At 29.5% G+C, this 22,572-nt stretch overlaps 2 protein-coding genes and 1 long non-coding RNA gene across 3 annotated transcripts; all 3 read right to left on the bottom strand.

Moving 5' to 3' along the window:
• Nucleotides 1-833: 833 nt before the first annotated feature.
• On the bottom strand, nt 834-1,978 carry LOC136084293 (uncharacterized). Its single transcript, XM_065804358.1, has 2 exons — nt 1,732-1,978; nt 834-1,652 (listed from the first exon to the last, which is right to left on the bottom strand). The coding sequence occupies exons 1-2, from the start codon at nt 1,852-1,854 to the stop codon at nt 966-968; spliced, it is 810 nt and encodes a 269-aa protein (XP_065660430.1). The 5' UTR covers nt 1,855-1,978; the 3' UTR covers nt 834-965.
• Nucleotides 1,979-3,618: 1,640 nt separating this feature from the next.
• On the bottom strand, nt 3,619-14,019 carry LOC136084294 (uncharacterized). Its single transcript, XM_065804359.1, has 3 exons — nt 13,785-14,019; nt 4,099-4,739; nt 3,619-3,978 (listed from the first exon to the last, which is right to left on the bottom strand). Exons 1-2 carry the CDS (start codon nt 13,970-13,972, stop codon nt 4,364-4,366), a joined length of 564 nt encoding a protein of 187 aa, XP_065660431.1. The 5' UTR covers nt 13,973-14,019; the 3' UTR covers nt 3,619-3,978; nt 4,099-4,363.
• A 6,827-nt stretch (nt 14,020-20,846) lies between these two features.
• LOC136084296 (uncharacterized) lies at nt 20,847-22,248 on the bottom strand. The gene is made up of 2 exons (XR_010640458.1): nt 22,152-22,248; nt 20,847-22,067 (listed from the first exon to the last, which is right to left on the bottom strand). It is a non-coding gene; the product is annotated as an uncharacterized LOC136084296 (long non-coding RNA).
• Nucleotides 22,249-22,572: the final 324 nt, after the last annotated feature.

A 22,572-nucleotide genomic window follows, 5' to 3' on the forward strand; every position in this document is an offset into this window, starting at 1 on the left:
AAGTTAAGCACTGAAGTAAGAACAATACCTAATAACATGTCTAAAAAATGTTATTTTAATGTTCAGACCTAGGCAGGAAGCAAGAGCTATAGCTCTTGCATCATTTTTTTAGCTTTGATACATACTATGATACATTACATTATAGATTATATGATATATTATATTATAATATATGATACATTACATTATAGATTATATGATATATTATATTATAATATATCATAAAATGTATAACATAATGTATCATATGACTAAGCAAAGCTCAAATAATGACGCGATAGTTATTGCATTAATGTCGCTATAACTCTCGCTTCCCGCCGAGGCCTGATGCTCTAATAAATAGCACAACAATTTCTAATGATAAAAGCTAATAATTTATTAAAATACCAATATTTCTAGAATTACTAACTTTAAATTAAAATTCAAAAATCTACAAAATTCAGAAATTAGAAAATTCTAAAATATGAATTAAAATAATGGCTCCCAAACAAAAATAATAATAAACTTTAATTTTTTTAAGCTAATAAATAACAAAAATCAAAAACAATAAAATGTAACTTGCAACAAAAAATATGCAGAGATCAGCTAAAGTTATTTCTACATTCAAATTTTTTCAAGAAAAATCAAACTAAAGCGAGAAATGCTTGACAGCAGCACGAAAGGGCTATTTAAAAAGAAATATTTTTAACCATCAGACAATTTCTCAAAAAACTATCTAAAGAAATATGAAGCTAATTGCTAATTGAAAGCTAATGTTCTTTATAATATATTAATTTATATTATGATACATTAAATAAATAAATATAAATAAATATGGAGTATGCTCCTAATAATGTAATTAGATATAAATATGCTCTTTATAATATATTAACCATTACTATAAATAATAAATAATAAATTATATCGCAACATAAATAGATATTTCAAACATGTTTTAATATTTTATGTTATGAACCTAAATTCCACTATTTCCTTACTTTACATTGAGCACAGAACCAATACCCTTTAGGTTTGCAAGATATTTGTAGACAAACATAATGTGACCAATCTAAACAATGATCACACTGAAGCCATTTTTGACTTTTTCCATCCGCCTTAGATTGCCCGCATAATTGACATGGCCATTTTTCAATGCTCACAGCTTCACATTGTTTGATAACTTCAGCCCATGCAGCCTCTTCAAAATATTGCTTAATGTCATCAAGACTTGCTCTTTTATCTGCTATCTTATTCGATAAATGCTTTAAAAATTGGCAGGTGGTAATTTTAGCACTCTCATGCAAAACCTGCTGGGCAACTGTTCTTTCTACAAACCAACAGAGACGGATATGATCTTTTTCAAAAGAACCCAACTTTTCAAATACTTTTAAAGGTTTGTCAAAAAGTCTCTGTTTGTTTTTACCTACACGGCCAGGTGGCTTCCGCTGGGGTTGCCTTAAAACTAAATTTGTATGTGGCTTTTGAGAGACTGCTTCAGATATTTCTTTATTTCTGCATTCAAGTGGGGTCGACATAAAATCTGCACTTGAAGTTGACTGAACTTCTAAAATTTCTTTTGATGATAGAACTTCTGTAGGTGTAAAACCTTCTAGACAAGTATCACTTTGATTTTCTGTAGACGTAAAACCTTCAAGACAAGGATCACTTTGAAACTAAAAAAAATTTAAAAGTTTTCTAATGCATTTCTTTAATGATTCATAAACTGAAAGCATGTAAAATCCATTGACATACCATAAGTTCCCATTCACCAGAAATGCATTGTTGATTAATAGATTCTAACCAGGTAATTGCAAGTTCAAATTCTTGGGGTGGCATTTCAGAGAGCAAGGAGGCTATTGGTTGAAGGTAACTCATTGCTGTAGTAAATCTTTGCTTGGATGTGGCACAACAGAGAGGTAATGATTCTATACTTGAGGTAATATGAGATGGCGATTGGTCAAAACTTACCTGGTTTACTTCAGGATTACGTGAAATCCATCTAAATAAATCATTTATATTGTAAATAATTTCTGTAAATAGTAAATAGTGTGAAGTAAGTTGAAAAATGTTTTGAAAAACCTTTATTTCAGTGTTCACAAATTTAAATAAAAATTAAATAAAATCAATTCTTTCATTTAATTGAACTATAACAAACAGTCAATTTAGCAATAAAAAAAAGCAATTAATGTATCAAAGCATCATCGTTTGCTTTGCTTCTTAGATAACCTGAATGACAAGACAACTTGTTAAAATAACTTCTTTTATAATAAACAAAATCAGAACATTCAATAACTAGTATATTGTGTGCACATTACAATACATGTTTTGTTTACTAAATTGTAAATTGATTATTAATCAAATAAATTTTAGTTTAGACATCAATAACATAAGTGGATTGAAACTTAAATATGGTCATAAAGTTATATAATGAAATAATACGGACCTATATTATCATATTCCTTTAAAAACTGCTAATATTGATTTGATCAAATGTGTTTTATTTGCATGCTTTTGTGAAAAAACATCAATATTTATTTGTGTAATATTTATCTAAAACAGCTGTAGTCACAATATACACATACATCAACTGGAACAAGAAACCCCACAAAAAAACTAGTTTGCACCTACCTCTTGCAGCAAGGTATTATAATTTACAAGGTTACCTTTTATGAATCAACTCCAGATCATTAACTGTAACATTCTTAGTTCTTAGAGCAAAAAGAACATGTGCACATGGCACTCCAAACCCTGATGCAGCATCACAGACACAAACCCAGTCTATTATGTTATAAAAAGTTGTTTGACGATGGATTACCTGTAATGAATCACTGTCCTACAAAACCATAAAGTGAATAATAATTTTTTGCAGCCTTATTGAAAATCAAACAGTAATAAAAAAAGGATTATATTCAATAAAAAGTAATAACCTCATATAAACTAAAATCAGACTTTACACTTTTGTCATACTGTTCAATGAGATGACGAAGAATAAAGAAGAAACATGACGCGAATAAAACTTGAGTGGTTCTGGAAGTTTATTATTAACTTTAAGTTGCTGGTCAAAGTCTGCATGTTTAGATTTTTCTATTTGCACTCTATTAACCTTAAGAATTTTATCTATAAGATTTCCAGGTGACATGCGTGACAAAAGGCCAACATCTTTTAGTGTTCTATGATATCTAATCAGAATAATAATATTAATTATTCTAAAAATAATTGTAAAATAGTTAATAAAAAAATTTACTTCAAAATTTAAAAAAATTTAGTCTTGCTTTAGTAAAAAATCATGGTTTTGTTTGATGTAAAACTTTTTCTATCACAAGACTTTTCCATTAATATTATTTAAGTACTCTTAAAATAAGTACCTTTCGAGTCTGTTATTAGTATGATTGTCTAAATGCAATAGACCTTTTCTATAGTGACCCATAAACATTTCTGGTATTGTCAGCCAGTTTTCTTGAAGATACACATAGAACGTTGGGAAATTTTTTTCAATATTTAACAAGGCTTCAGTGCATGCTGCATGATTACCATAAATTAATTTCTGTGTAACCTAATAAAATATTTATATATAAAAGTGAATATATAGTTGCATTTTTACAATATTTTTATAAAAATATTTTCCAATAGTGAGTAAGGTAAACAACAAAAAACACTAATATTATAATTGCAAACCTTGAATAATAATTCCTGATCGTCAGTTGTAAATCTACCCTTTTTAATTTGATAAATAAAAGCTTTAGCTACATGAAAACGACAAAGAAATATTTTATTTTCTGGAAAAACGGACTGTAGACCAGATATTTCTGCTTGAGCTTTATCAATCATGAATATTGACTTATGAAAAGTTTCAATCCCGACCCATTCCTTAGCATGTGTCATTAAGAGCTGTAGATGTGACTGATCCTCACAATAAACTAAAGACTGCACTACAGGTCTCCCCATGCCAGTTTGATCCACAACAGCCATTGTGTATAATGGCATAGAGAAGTTGTTAATCTGGATATTTATAGGAAATTTATATATAACAATTTATTAATTTTTTTAAATACCTATTGTTTTAAGGAAAAGTATAACCTTAAATGTTATGCCGCACACTAAACCTAGGTTAATACAAACCTTATAGGTACCATCAAGCATGATACACTCGGGATACTTTTTTAACAATTTTATTTGTTCAGTGAGATACACTCTACTTTTCTATCTGTCCATGAGATACACTCTACTTTTCTATCAAGATCGGCATCAATATGGGATATAACGTTTGGTAATTCCAGAACTTTAATAATTTCATCAAGAGCAGGACCTGTTTATTTGATAAGGAAAAAAATTAATCATTTAAAAAAGAGAATAACTCAAAGACATACATTTTAAAATTTAAGTTTCAACCAAAACAAAAACCTTTAAATTTCATTCTTTGCTTTATGTTATAAATATCACGAGGTCTTGTCTTTAAACCATGTCTGTTTAAATTGTCTGTTACAAGAGTAGGATTAGCACCATGAGATAGCAGAAGCATTGTCTGCTGTTCGAGAACTCCTTTTGGTTGACGTTCCGAACTATACATAAAGAATTGCTCAGGCCCATGTGGATGGTTATGAACTAAATTTTTTTTCTTAATAAAATAACTCCTTATATCTTTTTTATAGGCTACATAAATAGCCATCTTACAACCACTTGCTAGAACACTATTGTCTCGTAACCCTCTGCCTCTCTTTAAGACACTGGGCATTACTTCCCCATAATGTTTGCATATCCACCTGTAAAAGCAAACTAAAAATAAAAATAAAATGTTAAATATTTGTCTAACATTTTATTCTTAACATTTTGTTTCCTAATTGTGTATAATAATTTATTCAATTTTAATTTTAATAAATTTATTCAAATCAAATTATTCATAATATAATCGATTTAGCAAAAAGTAGAATTAAGCTAAACCAGGCTCATCGCTATTTTGGAACCAAAATAAAACAAATTTATTATTCATTTAAAAAAACATCAACCTATATTTTGATTTGTTTCATGGTTATTTTTCTAAAGAAAATATAGTGCAATTTTATATTTTAAATCCTTGGTGTTTTTCTATGAACCACTGCTCCTAATATAAGCAATGAACCTTCTTAAATTCAAAGGGTCTTTTATAACATTTATTAAACTACCTATCCTCAAAATTTGAAGTAAATCTGATGTGCCCATATTAAGTTTAGGTTTCCCCAAGCAGACAAGATATTTTTGTTAATTTGAAAATTTGAAGCATTGTTACACTGAGTTCGCATATGTAAAATTTCCGGATCACATGGTAGTTTTATTGAATTCGGATTGGTGCTCAACACTTATTTTCTTATTTCGCGTAACTTTGTACACATTATATATATTTTTACAGATTATATACAGAGTTGTTAGCCCTAGGCCTTGATCTTGCCTTAAGGCCAAAAAATAGGTCCTTGACCTTGCAACTTTCATCCTTGGCTTTGAAACTTTTTAGCCTTGACATTTTTTTGTTTGTTTTGAATACAGCAGTAAATTACTAATTTTCTGTTTATTTTAGCAAGATCTTTTTTGCCTTTAGGAAATTACAAAGTTTAAAAAGTATTACAATGAATAAAAAGTAATTACATATGAATATTTTGAAGACAATAAATTGTATGAACAATTTGTTTTTTTGAAATAAAAAAAAAATGTTCAAAGATTTTAAAATTTTCATTCAGAGTAAAATACATGTTTTTATATTTAAAAGCATTTGAATTTGAAACAGGCTCGGGTATGCTTAAGCAAAAAGTTAAGAGGCTTAAAAATGTGCTTAAGCTTAAGAGCCATTTTCTGTAAGAACCAGACAATTTTCAAGAAAAAAAATACTGAAGGTCACCGTTTGGGTTCATTTTCGCATATTTGCCTTGTATAATAGATGCAATTACAAATACAAAATATATTGGTCTAAATTTTTGTGGTTCGGTCAGGGCGGTACTTTGAAATTCGGATAAATTTTAGTCAGTATGCTTATTTTTCATTGTCATACTTTAAGAAGCTACAACTAGAACATTTTTTATTTTAACATATTTTATCAACTTATTTATAACAGACAGACACAAGTTAAACTAGTTAATTAAAAATTAAATATGAAAAGTTGTTCAATGTCTAGAAATCATAGCCTGAAAGTACAATAATTGTAAAAAAGTAATAACATTAGGCAGCCAATTATTAAATAATAAAGCCAACATACCCACATGGATTTTTTTACACCAGATGATAGCTGTGGATCTAATTTTCCATTAAAAAAATAAAAATGCGCGGGGTTGGATCGGCATCTCAAAATATAAGCCATGAAAATCAAGTTTTTGAAAAACTTTTTTTAACTTTAGACCGCTATAAAAACTAAACCCAAAAGATTTGAAAAAAATGATAAATGGAAATACGTTAATAAAAGTGTAGATTGTTATATAAAAAAAAGTTTCTTAAATTTGAAATTATGCTTTTAATTAGTTTTAATTGCTTTCAAATAACTATTGTTATCGTATTTTTATACATGCATTTTTATATTATGCTAATAATATAAATAATAATACAAAAATACTTTTTACATTTTTATATTATGCTACATGCTGTGTGGAAATTATTTAATAAATTAAAAATTTTTAATTCAACAATTTTGGCATTATTGTATATCAATACAATAATTCCAAATTGTTTTTGGGGTTTTATAAAAAATATCAAGCCTATAATAATTGCTTTTAACAAATTTAAAAGCAATTGACAAAAATGATACCCACATTAATTTATTTTTGATTGCCTTCAAAACAATACACTTCCTCGGTGCAATGTTATTGAGGATATTGATTAAAAAATTAATTGCTAATTACAGTATTATGGGCTTCGTTGAGTATTGAGAAACTGTATAAAAAACTCACCTTCATCGAAACACAATAAAAGTTCAAGACCGTGTATGTTGGAGAAAGGGCATTATGAGAAACGTCCAACCCGTGCAAGCACGGAAACAAGGACGCTAAAACGATGATAATGATGATGATGATGATGATGATGATATATATATATATATATATATATATATATATATATATATATATATATATGTATATATATATATATATTATCATCATAATAATCATTATCATAGTTTTAGCGTCTTTGTTTCCGTGCTTGCACGGGTTGGACGTTTCTCATAATGCCCTTTCTCCAACATACACGGTCTTGAACATCTTCTTTCCTTGAATAAAGACACTATCCTGCTTCCACAAATTTGGATCCATTTCAAGCCAGCCAGATGGGATATCTAATATATTGAAAAACCTCATGATGTTTGTAGATACAAAGTCCACAAGCTTGAGTGATTGGTTGTTCAAACAACTGGGGGGCGTTTGGAAGGATTTTGATAAGAAGCACTTTTAGATTTTCTTATGCTCAAAGTTGCGTGCTGTATAAATACATTATGGAAGGTGAACAGATAGGTAAAAAAATGAGTGGAGAAGTTACTTCATAAAGATTTTGATCACCGCCAATAATGTTACTATGCAGCAGATTAAATCTTTGTTTTCAAGATGGGCCAGACAGTATAAAGCAGAGACATTAAAAAAAAACAATTGAAAAAGCAAGCAATCAGTCAACTGAAGAAGAACTGAATGATAGAACTTATTATGACAACGATGATGGCCAAAATGCTAAAAATAACAATCAAGATGATAAAAATGAATTTGGAATGGCAATACAAGAGCAGGTTAATGTTATAATATATTATAAAAGAATTTAAAATATAATATTGACATTGATAGCTAACTTTTAATATCAGTTTAAAATTGTTTCTGTTATCACTGCATTTTTTATTCAGGGGGATTTTGTTATCGATGAGCTAGCTGCGTATAAGAGAGACAGTTGGATGGCTGTGGAATATAATAACATATTTGACCCTAGTATAGTTACAAAGGTAATTTATTTTTATTTAATTTCTTCTGCAATACCACGTTTAAAAGTTGTTTTATTTAAATGTTGTTATTCAATTAAACAAGTTGTTTCACTGTTCAGATTGATGAGAATAGCGTAAGTGTTTCGTGCATGGAATATGTAACATGTGACAAAAACTGTTTCAAATGGCCAGCTGCAGAGAAAATCCTTAACTACAAGGAAAATAAAATTATATGTCAAATTGTGCCACCAATTCCAATAAACCCAAGATCATATTTTACTGTACCTGCAAGCGACTTTGATAAAGCAAACGTTATCTTAAATAGCCTACTTCTTCATAAGAAATAAGTACAATATTTGTTATTTAATTCATTCTACCACATATTTAGTAGTTTTATATAATGTTGCAAAGCATTTACAGAATATATAAAAACAATTAAACTAAACTTTCTATTTAATAAATGAATGATTATGAAATGTATTTGTAAATATTATGAAAAATATCATATTGTTATATTTTTTCAGAATGATTTTTTTAAAGAGTAAGTTAAGATTGCACGTAAAATTTTTTTGTATGTTGCAGTCAACACTTTTATAAACACATTTCTAGTTACATATTTTTCAAAACCTTTGGCTTTAGTTTTTATAGCGGTCTAAAGTTAGAAAAGGTTTTTCAAAAACGTGATTTTTACGGCTTGTATTTTGAGATGCCAATGCAACCCCACGCATTTTTATTTTTTTAATGGAAGATTAGATCCACAGCTATCATCTGTGGAAAAAAAATCCACGTGGGCTATGTTGGCTTTAATAGTAACGGCTTCTTAAAGTTTGTACTTACAATTATTGTACTTTAAGGCTATGATTTGTAGACAATGAATAACTTTTAATTTTTAATTTTTCTAGTTAAACTTGTGCCTGTCTTGTTAATTTTTCTAGTTAAACTTGTGCCTGTCTAGTTAAACTTGTGCCATTATAAATAATTTGATAAAACATATTAAAATGTTTCAGTTGTAGCTTCTTAAAGTATGACATAATGAAAAATAAGCAAATTGACTAAATTTATCTGAATTTTAAAGTACCGGCCTGGCCGAATGACAAATATTTAGACCAAAATATTTTGTATTTGTAATTGCATCTATTATACAAAGCAAATATGCTAAAATGAACTAAATCGGTGACAACTAGTATTCGCAACTGTCTGGTTCTTACAGAAAATGGCTCTTAAGCATATTTCTTAAGACATGCTTATTGCAATACTTTTTGAAAACATGTGCGATCTTGTAAGTTTTGTAAGCGAGACACAAAAAATCTTCTGTTCTGATACATATATATATATAGGTTTTCGATTTATGATACATATTTTGCATAGATATTTTTACATAGATTTATGATACAGATTTTGCTTTAAATCACAAAAACTTCATTAAATAGTTTTCATGCACTTTCGAAAATCTTAGTATTAGTTGAACTGCGCTCATAAACATCTGTAATATAATACAAGCTGAGGCTCAACAATATGCTTAAATATGCTTATTTTTTTCTAAATCTGAGCCTCCATATGCTTATAAGCAATATCCTTATAAAAAAACAAACATGTATTCATTCATCGAAAAGTTTGGATTTGAAAAGTATGAAAGTTATACTTTTTAAATCCAAGTATACATTTTTTTTTAATATTAACATCATATAATTTTTACGTATTTTTGTTTTTGGCTTTGATATATTTCTATTTTCAAATATATTTTCTTATTGACAACTTATGTGCATAACTTTGATTTAATTTTGAAACATGCGGATTGGTTGTTTGCAGATCGAAATGTACATATTACCCGTGAAATACTTGGATTTGTCCTTTACCTTATCCCTGGCTTTGAAACTCTCGTCCTTGTTCTTGGCCTTGGAACTTGTGGCTTTTTTGTTTTAACATATAAAACTTTATATTTAGTTTTAAATTTTAAAATTATATATTCAATTTTATATTTTTAACAAAATTTTTGTTCACTACACTCTATGCTTTATTTTAATATATAATTTTTTAGTTAAGTGACACAAATTCAGAAGAATATACTTTTTTTGGCAAAAAAAAAAAAAAAAAAAAAAATTTGGGTCCAACTTTTTATGGTCTCTCCGTATTTTAAAAATCACAACTTAAAAATTCCATAACTTTTGAAATACTTGACCTACTAAGATAATATTAATATTTTTAGAAAATTCAAAATTAGAGGCATATATTTTTTTATTTTAAAATTTCAAAATTTTCTCACATCCCTATCATATATAAACTTTATATGGCTGTTATATAATTTATATATTGACAATATATAAATTCTAATATATAAGTACTGTATATGCGGTAGTGGTGTAGTGGTAAGAGCGCTCACTTTGTAAGCGAGAGGTTCGGAGTTCTTCTCCCACCACGTCCCTGGAAGTACCGCGCTCAACTTAGTTTCTCCGCGCAGCGGCCTTGCTTGGCAAGGTTTGTGTTTCGGAGTTGAAGAGTTGAGAGAGAGTTGCACCACGAATAACAACTAAAAAATAAAAAACACAAAAAAATGAGTAGCCTCCTCGACTGTAGTGGCACCCCTCGGGCCTTGGGGAGGTGAATAATCTAAAAATATATATATATATATATATATATATATATATATACATATATATATATATATATATATATATTTAATATTGTATATATATAGTATACACATATGTGTATACTATATAGACTGTATATATTGTATATACCAGGGTTGACATTAAAAAACCCACCCAAAAAATCCCAGTTAAAAAAACCCAAAAAAACCCGGTTTTTTTTAAGTTTTTTAAAAATAATATTTTGTTTAAAGGATTCTCTTTGCTTGCTTTTTTTCTGCGATTTATTTATTTCAGAAAACATTTAAACATAATTATGACTAGTTAAAAGATAATTATTATTAAGAAGAGGATATGGATATGATCAGAATATAGTATTTAATAAGAATTAAAATTTTTAAAAGACATGATTTTTTTGAAATATTTCTGAAAAAATAGTTTTAGTACTTTTTACAATATACTTTCAGTGATCTCAGTGGCTTTCATCAACCATATCAAAATCAGGCCTGTGTTCTATCTTACAAATTACAAAACTTTTATTCATACAGTATTATTATTTGTGTAGCATTAAGTGTATTTAAGTTGCATATTTCGATGCAATGTGTATTTTTCAGGAAAAAAATCATTATAAGAATGCCATTCGGAAGTGGAAGGAAGAAAGGATGGGAGTGGAAGGAGGTCAGTGAGATAGGAGACAAAAATAGTGTTCAGTGTGACCATTGTTCAGAGAAGATTAGTGGAAAAATTGAAAGAGTTCGTATTCATTTGGAGAAGTGTAAAGAGAGAAAGAAGGACACTGATGAACAAGAACCAAGACCTGGAAGCTCAACAAGTAATATTAGCCTCAAATGAGTCAGATACTTCAATTTCCGAAGGATCTATTATGTCCAGCTCCACACCAGCAAAAAGGTTTAAAAGTAGTAACTTAAATAACTTTGTAGTTAGAACATCAAATGATCAGAAAGATGCCATAGACAAGCAAGTTGCCCGGTTTTTTTTCAGCTCTAACATGTCTTTTAATTCAGTGGAAAATTGTGAGTTTCAGAAACTTTGCTCTCTTCTTCGTCCTGGGTATGTCACCCCAAGCCGAAAGAAACTGGGTGGAGATTTATTAAATGAAGTCTATGATGATCTGTCAGCTGGTTTAAAGAACGAACTGGAAACCAAAGACACGGTTATTTGTCAAGATGGATGGTCTAGTATTCAGAATGACCTTATAATTGCTCACTCATTTTATGATGGAAAAAAGAGTTATCTGTACAACATAGTTGACTTAGATTCAGAAAAAAAAACCTGCAGAATACTGCTTCAAAATCATCAATGAAGCTATAGTTAGCATAAAAAATGATTATAATAAGTTTGTATTTGCTATCTGCACTGACAATGAAGCTAAGATGAAGAAAATGAAAGAGCTGATCAAACAAGAGTATCCTGATATGTTAACATATGGCTGTAATGCACACTATATGAATTTGGTACAGAAAGACATTTGCAATTCTTTTTCAACAATTCTAAAACAGGTTGTGGAAGTTCAGAAATATTCTAGAAATGTGCATATGGCCCATAGTTTGTTAAAGGAAAAGGGTGGATGTATGCCTCAGCTGCCAAATGAAACACACTGGAACTCTCAAGTTGCCTGCATTGAGACATACCAGAAAAATTATAACTTCTACGTGGAGATCTATGGAGAGAAAATAGAAGATTTTCCAGCCAATATTAATTAATTAATAGAATAATTGAGAATATAGCCATCAAACGTGAGGCAAGTCATCTTCTTAGTAAAATGAAAAAATTGGGGATTGCCTTAGACAAGATGCAGAGTGATTCCTGTCATCTCTCTGACACAGTTCATATCTGGTATTCATTGATAAAGGATGAAGAGCTATCCATATACTATGATGCAATAAAGAAGAGATTTCAAAATGCTGTATAACCCTTTCATATTTTGGCCTATATAACTGACCATCGCTATGTAGATGATTACATTGATAATGATAATGAAAACAGTGCAGAACAATGGTTAGAGGACAGGAACCCTGATTTCTTGGGTTTACTATACAAGTTTAACTTGAAGGACAGGGAGGTGTTCCCCAAACAAATGTTCTCAGAATCACTGAAGGTTATCTCTCCAACAGAATGGTGGAACATCATGAAAGGAAAGGTTACTAGATCTCAAAACAGGGATAAAGAGAATTCTGCCAATTTCTGCAGCTTTCTAGTTTCTCTACACTCCTGTCCTGCTAGCTCAGCCTCAATTGAGAGATGGTTTTCAACCTTTGGATTTGTCTGGTCGAAGATCAGGAATCGTCTTGGTGCAGATAAGGCAATGAAACTTGTGAAGATTTACAAATCATTTCACAATAGCTCAGCAGCTGACAGCAGTTCCTGTGATGATATCAAATCTGATTAATAAGTAGGTAAGTAGTAGAAAAAATCGTTTTTAACTTCAGTATAACCATCTAAATTCTGAAAAAAATTCTATTTCTATTATTTCAGTGTAATTTATATTTGTTTTAGTTTATTCATGATGATCCCAGAGGAAGTGTTTAACTGGAATTCTGTCAAAAACATCTGAAAAGCTGACAAGAATTGAAAATTATTGTAATAATCAAACAAAGTAAAATTATGTAAGGAGAATTTTATTTACAGTTCTTCAATTTATTAAATTTTCCTTGTAAAAGCTCTTTTCAATAAAAAAAAAAACTATTACCATGTGTTTTTAATTATTATTTTGAAAAAATTAAATGTTTAAAGATAATTTGAATGGTATTGTCTTTCATTTTCTAAGCAAATAAAGCTATTTTTAAAAAAACCCAATAACGCACTAAAAAACCCAGTAGGCTGGGTTTTTTTTTAAAAAAAACGGGTTTTTTCCAACCCTGGTATATACTATGTATACTGTATATAATATGACAGTATACACTATTGTATATGTGCATACTATACATAGTCTATGTATAGTATACACATATACAATAGTGTATACTGTCATAGACTATGACAGTATGACATAGTATATACAGTATACACTATTGTGTATATAGAACTGTACTGCAATATATATATATATATATATATATATATATATATATATATATATATATATATATATATATATATATATATATATATATATGAGTGTACACTCATATATATATAAATAAAATATATATAAATACAATAGTATTGATAACACCAGTAATAATAAGGTAAGCTGTCACAGTAATCGTCACAGCTTACCTTATCATTACTGGTGTTATCAATACTATAATTATTTTTTATTATTATTATATTGGGCTCACCTACAACCATATATAGCATCAAGAGGAATACAACAAATCTGGGAACCTTCCTTTACTTTTTTATTGTAATGTTCAACTTTTTCTTTTGAATCAATTTTAACGGGGTGAAAATTTAGTCTACAATATTCATTAACAGACTTTTCTGCTTCATCAAAATCTTTATAGTTCTTAATGAAAATATCCTCCATTTTTTAATCTTTTGAACTCTTATTAAAACTCTTAACCCTTCTTTCTACAAAAACTTTCTTCTAAAATAAACTCGTTGTTTTAAGCATGCTTACTTAAGAAAATGAAAGTAAATTTTCAAAAATATTCTAAAAATAGATTTTCACTGTACCTATCAAAAAACGCATCCTTAGGTACAGTGAATTTTCACTGTACAGGTAGACGGACCCCAAAAACTCATGGACCCCAAAAGCCACACGCTCACATTAGTACCTGTAACTCATAGATAAAGCCTTATTAAGCAGCAAAATAGATTTTTTTATTTGACAAGATAGTTTTTTTAAAAGAAACTGTTAAAAATAACCAAATTAGCATAAATTTTTGAAAATTATACTAAAAACAATAAAAAAAATTTTTTTTCAATTGTGTAACATTTTGACATTATAGTCCATAAATACTTGAAATTTTCATTTAAGTTTGCAAAGTAGTGTTTTTTGTAAAGATTTATGTCATACTTCTACAAAAAAAAACACAAGAAAATAAATGAAAAAGACAGTTGCTAAAATATTTTATCTTAACCAAAGTAGAGTTTCTGTGTGGTCTTTGGGGTCCCTTACTAAAAAATATATATACATGGATCAAAAACTCAATATTAAAATGGAGTTTTGCTTTTTTCTATTAACATTTACTTTTCTATCAAGTAAAATTACTTTTTTACTAGTTATTTGTATAAAAAAAATTGAAATGTTGCTCTTTAGTCTTTAAGACAATTTAAAAGTGTTTTTACATCTTTGAAACTATTTACTCTTTAATAAGTTGATCAACTAATTGACTAAGAATAATGGAATTATCTCCTTATCACTGTAAGGTCACTTTCTTGGTGTATCCTTCTAACTTCTTGTATCTTCATCACTTTCATGCTCAATAACCTTACGTTTGAGTGAGTTGTTGGTTACTGCAGCAGCTAAAAACATTATTGGTTTTTTTCCATCCACTTTACAAGATAACTTTCCACAGACAGATTTTTGTACATTATGGCAAGAAGAGCATTGCTGTAGCTTTATGGCATGGCACACACCTTCTCCACAGCTGCATTCATTTTTACACCGTAAAAATGCTTCTTTTTGTTTTTCTTTGTTCCATCTTTTTTCTTCCTTATCTTTTATTTCTTGATTTTTATTATCTTGAATTACCTTCACTAAGTCCAACACATTTTTACCTTTCATTGATCCGTGAACCTGCGTAACCCTTGTAGTAAGTTTGGAAACTTTCGGCTTAACTTTCTGTACTGTCAGTAAGCCAGGAATTTCTTCAAGTTGAATGCTTTTTTCGCTCAGCTCTTGAATAAGCTCTTGAGAACGCTCAAACTTTTCTTTCCAATACTGAGCTGAATTTTTTCTTTTATCAGGAGATTTAATAGTATTACTTCCAGGAGTTGTTGTACTGGATGTAACACTTTTTGAAAAATCAATACACAAAGCAGCTCGTGCAAACTTGTCCTGTTGCATGTCATTGATGCTTAATGATCTGGAAGTTACTCCTACACGTCTTGCAGCTTTGATTATAGATTGTCTTGGGGCCCAGTTGTTCCAAATACGTCCTAAAATCATCATAAAAGCTTCTTTATTTAGTGAATTGAAATCAGTAAAATATTTTCTTTCATACCACGATACTCATGATGAAGGTTTTTGTTGAGTTGGTCTAAAAGCTGTGTCACACCAGTGGTATCTGGTGGAGTTAATAACATACGTATGTTTTTCGATTATAAAAACTTTAAGACATCAAAATTAAAGCGTGAACAATGCCCATCAGAAAGCAAAACTACTGGTCGTGCCACTTTTTTTTCAGTAAGATATTCATCAAACTCTTTGTACATATCTAATAACGAGTTGTGATCAGATACACCATGGTTGCAAGTTGTTATCAGAAGATGGGGAATACTTACCACAGCTTCCTTTGGAGCCATTTGATTAGTTATTCCAACGGTACCAAAAAGTACTTGACAGACACAAAGGTCTCCTACAATTACAAAGAAAGATAATACATATCATCTATTCAATCCATATTATAAATATTTATCAAAAAAGTGATAAGGCAATAACTACCTGAAAATGATACTAGAGGATGTATGGTGACGCATTCACGGTTCTCTCTGATCATTTTACAACATGTTTCCCCTTTTGCAGCAAAAACAAGACCAGCAGGAGTACCATCAACACCAAAATTGATGAACTGTGGTGTTTCGTCGTGATTAAATATTCTACATGTATCAATATTTCCAGACCAAACTCCTGTCCCCTTTTGTACTGCTTCAGTCATAATGCCAGTCTCAATCAATTCTTCTGCAAGAGCGTCTAAAGGCAACCATGAAAATTAATTAGTAACTCAGTTTTGGTAGAACTATTTTTCATGAATGTACAGTAGCAATACATAAACTAATAAAATGGTGTAGCTATGAGTTAAATTTTAAATGAAGCTATAGTATACTATGAAATAAAATAAAAAAGTCAATGTTTACTCATACCAAGGTGGAGACATGCCATTTCCCTCGTGCAATTGAGAGCTCTATTTATTGACACATTTCCTTGTCGCTTGAGTGTTAAGCTTGGATTCTTAGCTTTAAAGCGCATCCAAAACGATTTACCTAACCTGTGTTTAAAACAAAAATAAAAAATTAACTAAAAAAGCTTCTCTTACAAAGCTTCAACTCCTGGACTACAAGCAATCTCTTTATATCTTAACATGTTGACTATTACTATCTTTTAAAAATATATATAAGAAACATAAATACTTGTTTTGTGTCAAAGCATTTTTTGCATTTGCAGATAATGCTATGAATTTTCTGCCACCTTTCAATCTTTTATTTGTGTATTGTCTAACTTTCAGAACGTCAAGGACAAGTTTTGTTAGTTCTGCTTTGTTTATGCCTTGCATTGCTCGATTTTTATTCTTAATGTATGAAACAATTGACATCTCTTCTTCCTCCAAGAGAATTGCACAGTACTTTCTTTCAAGACCATTGACTATTTTCCCATCAAGTCTACGGTTTATTGTTTCACGATCTTTATTAAGTTAATATTGTCTTGTTTTAATTGCAGCATGTCCTCTTACATTGTTTTCTTTACACCATTGAACAGCAGCTTCAAGTTGTTTGTTTTTTTCTAATATAGCTTTTCTTTTAATTAGTGCTTCAGCATTAGAACTTGGATTTAGTGACTTCATTTGCAAGCGAGTTTTGAATTTTTTGTTGCTGTTACTCATGTTTATTTATTTGCTTACAAATAAACTAATATCGCAAATTCACATACTGCAAACTGAACTAAAACTATCCTCTAAGCAGGAGCGTAAAATAAAATCTCTATATAAATTCATTATCATCAAAAAGATAGCTCCAACTACTACAAATCTACTTTAAATCATGAATTTTTGTAATATCACTTATATTTTTGTTAAAAATAATATAATTAATGTGGTTTTTGGGGTCCCAAGCATGTGGTTTTTGTAGCGCTTTAGGTACTTCCCTAAAATATAAGTTTGCAATCAAACTACCATATGAAGGGGATTTTAATATAACAAGCTATTCCAAAAAATTGGAAAGTTGCAACTAATTTTATAAAAGTTATAAACAATTTAAGCCATGCGGTTTTTGAGGTCCCCAACTAAAATATAGCGAAACTTTACTGAAAAAAAAAAAGCAAACAAAAAATACCAAAATACTTCTAAACCCCTGGGAAGAACTTTTACCATATAAAAGCATATAAAAAAGCAAAATAAAGTTAAATTATTTGTTTTGTACAAAAGATACAGCAAAAGAAAAAATCATGTGATTTTTGGGGCCCGTCTACCTGTACTTACAATTAACGGAATTAAAGGTAAACTAGATAAAAAATATTCACACGAAGTGCCAAAGTGGAAAATATGGGAGACCACGCACTATGCTAAGAGATAGATGAGCACTTTTTAATATTCATGCCAAAAACCAAATAATAAGTACAAATTACTAAAATCGTACAAGAAGCTGGCATCAAGATTTCTAACAGAACTACAAGGCATCAAATAGCAGAACTGGGGTTTAAATGCTGCATACCCACGAAAAAACCTTAACTTATTCCAGCAATCGAATCAAAACGTCTCACTTGGGCTAAATAATACCTACATAGGTTAGCGATCTTTAACGTTAACGTTACTTTTTGAGTTCGTCAAAAATTAATTTTTTTTTAATTATTGATTTGCGATAAAATGAATTAGGATTATTGTTCTCTCAGTTCTGAACACTCATCAGGTAAGAATTTAATATTTTTTCTTTACTTATTTAAGATAAAATTAAAAGCCAAAAAGAAAAAGTTCAAATATTATAATTTTTTAAAATCGTTTTATTACTCTTTATTACCAGATATAAACCAGTCAAATGAACTTCATTTGACACTTCATTATGAAGTGTTAAATACTAGTGTATCTAGCAAAAAACATACTTTTGACATATATGCAGATGTTTGAGCCAAAGTTAAAGAACACGAAAGATTGCACACAGTGCATTATGTTGTCCACAAAAGAAGCAAAGAAAAATATAATGAAGGTCGTATATTAGGTCTTAAGGTAAATCTGTATTTTAGCGGCGTAAAATAGTTTTATTTTTTAGCTTTATGCGAGACTTGCTCAAAGTGGTGACTTTTTAATATAAACAAGGAATATTTACTGGCTTATTTACGTAAATGCATTGACTATCTTATAGCCTGCTGCTACATCTTTTTATATCTATACATTTCGCCGTTTAAATAATGCTACAATACCAAAATGTATAAACAAATATTTACATGGCCAGGGCAAAAAGAAGACAAAAATAGTCTTATTACTAAGCCCCGTAGTTTACATCGTCTTTTTACATTGTAAGCAGTAGTTTTATAAGATAAATATTTTATAATACCGTTAAAAATTAATTGAAATATATTTTTATTTAGTAATTAAATAACAAAATATATTTTTATTTGATAATTTAAATAACAAAAGCCAAAAAACGAAAAAAAAAAACGAAAATATGTAGGGACCGGAAACCCGAACTCGGATCCGGGTAGTTGTTTCGGGTATTACCGAATTAAATATCCGGGTAATTACCCGAAAGTTATGAAATACCCGTTTCTTTTTAAAACGGGTAATACCCGATTGTTTTTAATACCCGATACTTGATACCCGTAGAATACCTGAAGAAATACCCGAAGAAGTAAAAATACCTTAAACAATTCAACTCCATTTATCACATTGAATTACAAATAACAAAAAAAATTGAAATGCAGTAGAATCTCTCTAATTCGAATTTTATAAGAAAAATAAAAGTTCGAATTAGAGAGATTCGAATTATAGAAGGTTGATTTTTCTTAAACGCATTTCACAGTGACTTTGCATTTAATCAAATTATGGAGGTTTTCGAATTAAGGAGATTCGAATTAGAGAGATTGTACTGTATGAATATTTGTACTAAAGGAGTTCAAGTTTTGCAAACACTTAAATTTGTTTTCCTTACAGTGCAAATGTTACCTGCACTTGATTGATTGCACAGTGCAAATGTTACCTGCACTTGATTGATTGCACAGTACAAATGTTACCTGCAAATGTTACTTGCACTTGTTACCTGTACTCTTTCAGAAGAAGCAGATGAGGCGGGGATAGCTAGAACCTGCCTAGCAAGCCTTGCAAGCATAGGGCATTTGCCTGCATACGGCTAATGTTATTTGCCGTATGGTCCTCTGGAAAATACTTCATTGCGAAAAGGAATCTTCTCAGGCGGAAATTTTTGTCTAGGTAGTATCCTGTCAAGCTTATGTAAGAATGATTTGTTTTGGCACTCCAGATATCTGATGTTAAGGCAATTCCTTCAAGTCCATCTTTTTCTGTATTTAGTAAATCCATGATTGTTTTTTCACAAACTTAAAGATTTTTGGAATTGCTCTGCAACTCCATGTATGTGCTGAAATTTCATTGTATTGGCCTAAGGTAGCACTTTTGAGCATGGGAATGAATGCTTTAGCTTCCACTAATGAAGATAGTTTCATCTCTTCTACCCACCTAGTGATGTCTGTGATCAGCCTTACTTGATGAATATTATCCTTATCCCAGACCTTTTTAATCTAGATTTTTCTCTTCTCCGGTTCTTCTCTTGGCTTTTTGGTGGGTGGTTGCTGTGGTTTAGATGGTCCAATTAGTGATTGCGATTCAGAATCGTCAGAAATAACCTCAAGAGTCATCATCCCTCATTCTATCTGCATCTTTCCAATTCTGTGAACAGATCTGCATGTTTTCCTTCGAGGTGTTTGCGCTAAACACTTGTACATTCCTACGTTGCTGTAAATTTTGAATGACACTCTTTGCAGGTGGCTTTGTTGTCATTGGCCTAAGTGAAAAATTCCTATATTTTTAATGGTTTGGTCATCTGAAATGAAAAGAAGAAGTACATAAAAAGCAAAGAAAAGAATACATATTACCTGAATTTTTTTAAAAATTATCCGACTAGCGGGTAGTTCCGTATTTCTGGTAGTTCTGATGATCGCGTATTAAAATCAGGTGGCGTATTAAAACATGCCACCCAATTTAACTACCCGACTAGTAAAAAAAGAGAAAGCCCTAACATAAAAAAATATATATATGAATAAAATAAGAAGATAGTTGAGAGAAGGCCTTAAAACTTTTATGAGCTCCTCTTTATTTTATATAATAGGCATTAATAAAAATATAAAAACATTATATATATATATATATATATATATATATATATATATATATATATATATATATATATATATATATATATATATATATATATATATATATATATATAAATACAGTGTCCTCAATAAAAAATGGGACAGCATGATTTTTTTAGAAAAAGCAAAAAAAATGTATTCTTTCTCAAATATTTTTTAACTTTATTTAAAATATGTCAATAACTTTTATTACACAATATTTGCCATTAAAAATAAATAAAAAGTCAATAAAACAGTTAGACTTATTTTTTTACATCTATATAGAATGCTTAATGCAATTACATTTTCCCTTGATACAACTAAATAGAAATTCAATCAGTTTTAAGTATAATATTCATTTTTAATACTTGGTCGCATAACCTTTTGCATCAATAACCGCTTGGCATCTGTGGGGCATGCTTTCAACTAGTTTTGTTAACAAGCTAACGTCCAGTGAATTCCAACCTTTTAAAAGTGTCAAAAATAATTCATCTTCATTACAAGGTTTTCTGTCTTTTAGTTTAGAATCTAATATAGACCACAGGTTCTCAATTGGATTAAGATCAGGTGATTGTGCCGGCCACTCAAAGGTAGGTATACCAGCATTTTGTATATATCTTTTATTTTTTTTTTGCTGTATGCTTTGGGTCATTGTCTTGCTGAAATATATAGTTTCCATCTGGAAATAGATGTGTTATACTAGGTTTTAATTGGTGAACTAAAATATAATAGTACTTATGTTGATCCATAATTCTTTCAACTCTGTACAGGTTTGCCATTCCATGAGCAGCAAATGCACCCCAAACCATGATTTTTTTGTCATGTTTTACTGTGGCACGTGTGCACTCTGGATTATATGGTTCACCTTTTTTTTTCCAGATTCTTTCTCGATTACCATATTTAGCACCAAAGGTGATTCATCTGCCCATATGACACGTTTCCATTGATCTGAAGTCCAGCTTAAATGATCTCTGCACCATTTTAATCTCTTAACACGATTTTTCTCGTTTATAAAAGGCTTTTTTGTTTGCCACCCTGAAGTAAACTCTTCACCTTTCTTTATTCTTGTAACAATTGTATTGTTACATAAGTGTTCAAGGTTTAAATTTTGCTTTATCTGACTCACTGATATCCTACGATTCTTCATCACTTCCCTAACAATCAATCGATCTTCTCTTTCTGTCGTTTTTCGCTTTCTTCCTGACCCTGACTTTCTGCTAATTGAATTTCGATAAATAAATCTCGAAACAACTCTTTGAACTGTAGATTTACCACATCCAACTTGTTTGGAAATTTTACGCAAAGACCAACGCAAAGACCAATCTGCATTGTGTATTTGAATTATTCTATCTTTATCAAAGTCTGAAACGTGTTTTTTCCTAAACTGGTAAAAATGAATTTTAACTGATAAACAAATGATATAGTTCAAACTAAATACTAAAATACTATAAATATGAATGTCTTATACCTATTTAATGGTTGAATTTTTGTATTAGTAGAATCAAAAGCATCTAACTTTGCCATTGTTGCCATTTAATTATATTTTCTAATTATATAAAATTGCTAAAAAAATTAATTCACATAAAATAATATAAATTTTTTTGAGTCAAAATTTCGTTTTGAAAAGTTAAAAACAAATTTACTTTGCAAAAAAACAATATAAAATCACATGTAACACTTTATAATGAGGAAAACTTTAATGGGAAATAAAAAATATAATGTTAAAGATATCCTTTTTTATCTGTTGTTAATTTGAGGGCCGGCCTCCTTTTTTTTCAATTTCTTTTCATTTTAAATATTAAAATAGTGTATATATATCAAAATATCTAACATCAAAAACCAAAAATTAAAAAAAATTTTATGGTACAATAAACTTTACTTTATAATAA

The sequence above is a fragment of the Hydra vulgaris genome, chromosome 08 (assembly GCF_038396675.1).
Source record: "Hydra vulgaris chromosome 08, alternate assembly HydraT2T_AEP".
Taxonomy (NCBI): Eukaryota; Metazoa; Cnidaria; class Hydrozoa; order Anthoathecata; family Hydridae; genus Hydra; species Hydra vulgaris.

Bases quoted from the DNA above. Each gene is read 5' to 3' on its own strand.
- LOC136084294 (XM_065804359.1), bottom strand. From the start codon at position 13,972: ATGGAGGATATTTTCATTAAGAACTATAAAGATTTTGATGAAGCAGAA. The intron at 4,740-13,784 runs GTGAGCCCAATA...TTGCTTTTACAG, and splicing joins GATGCTATATATGGTTGTAG to GTGGATATGCAAACATTATG.
- LOC136084293 (XM_065804358.1), bottom strand. From the start codon at position 1,854: ATGAGTTACCTTCAACCAATAGCCTCCTTGCTCTCTGAAATGCCACCC. The intron at 1,653-1,731 runs GTATGTCAATGG...AATTTTTTTTAG, and splicing joins CTGGTGAATGGGAACTTATG to TTTCAAAGTGATCCTTGTCT.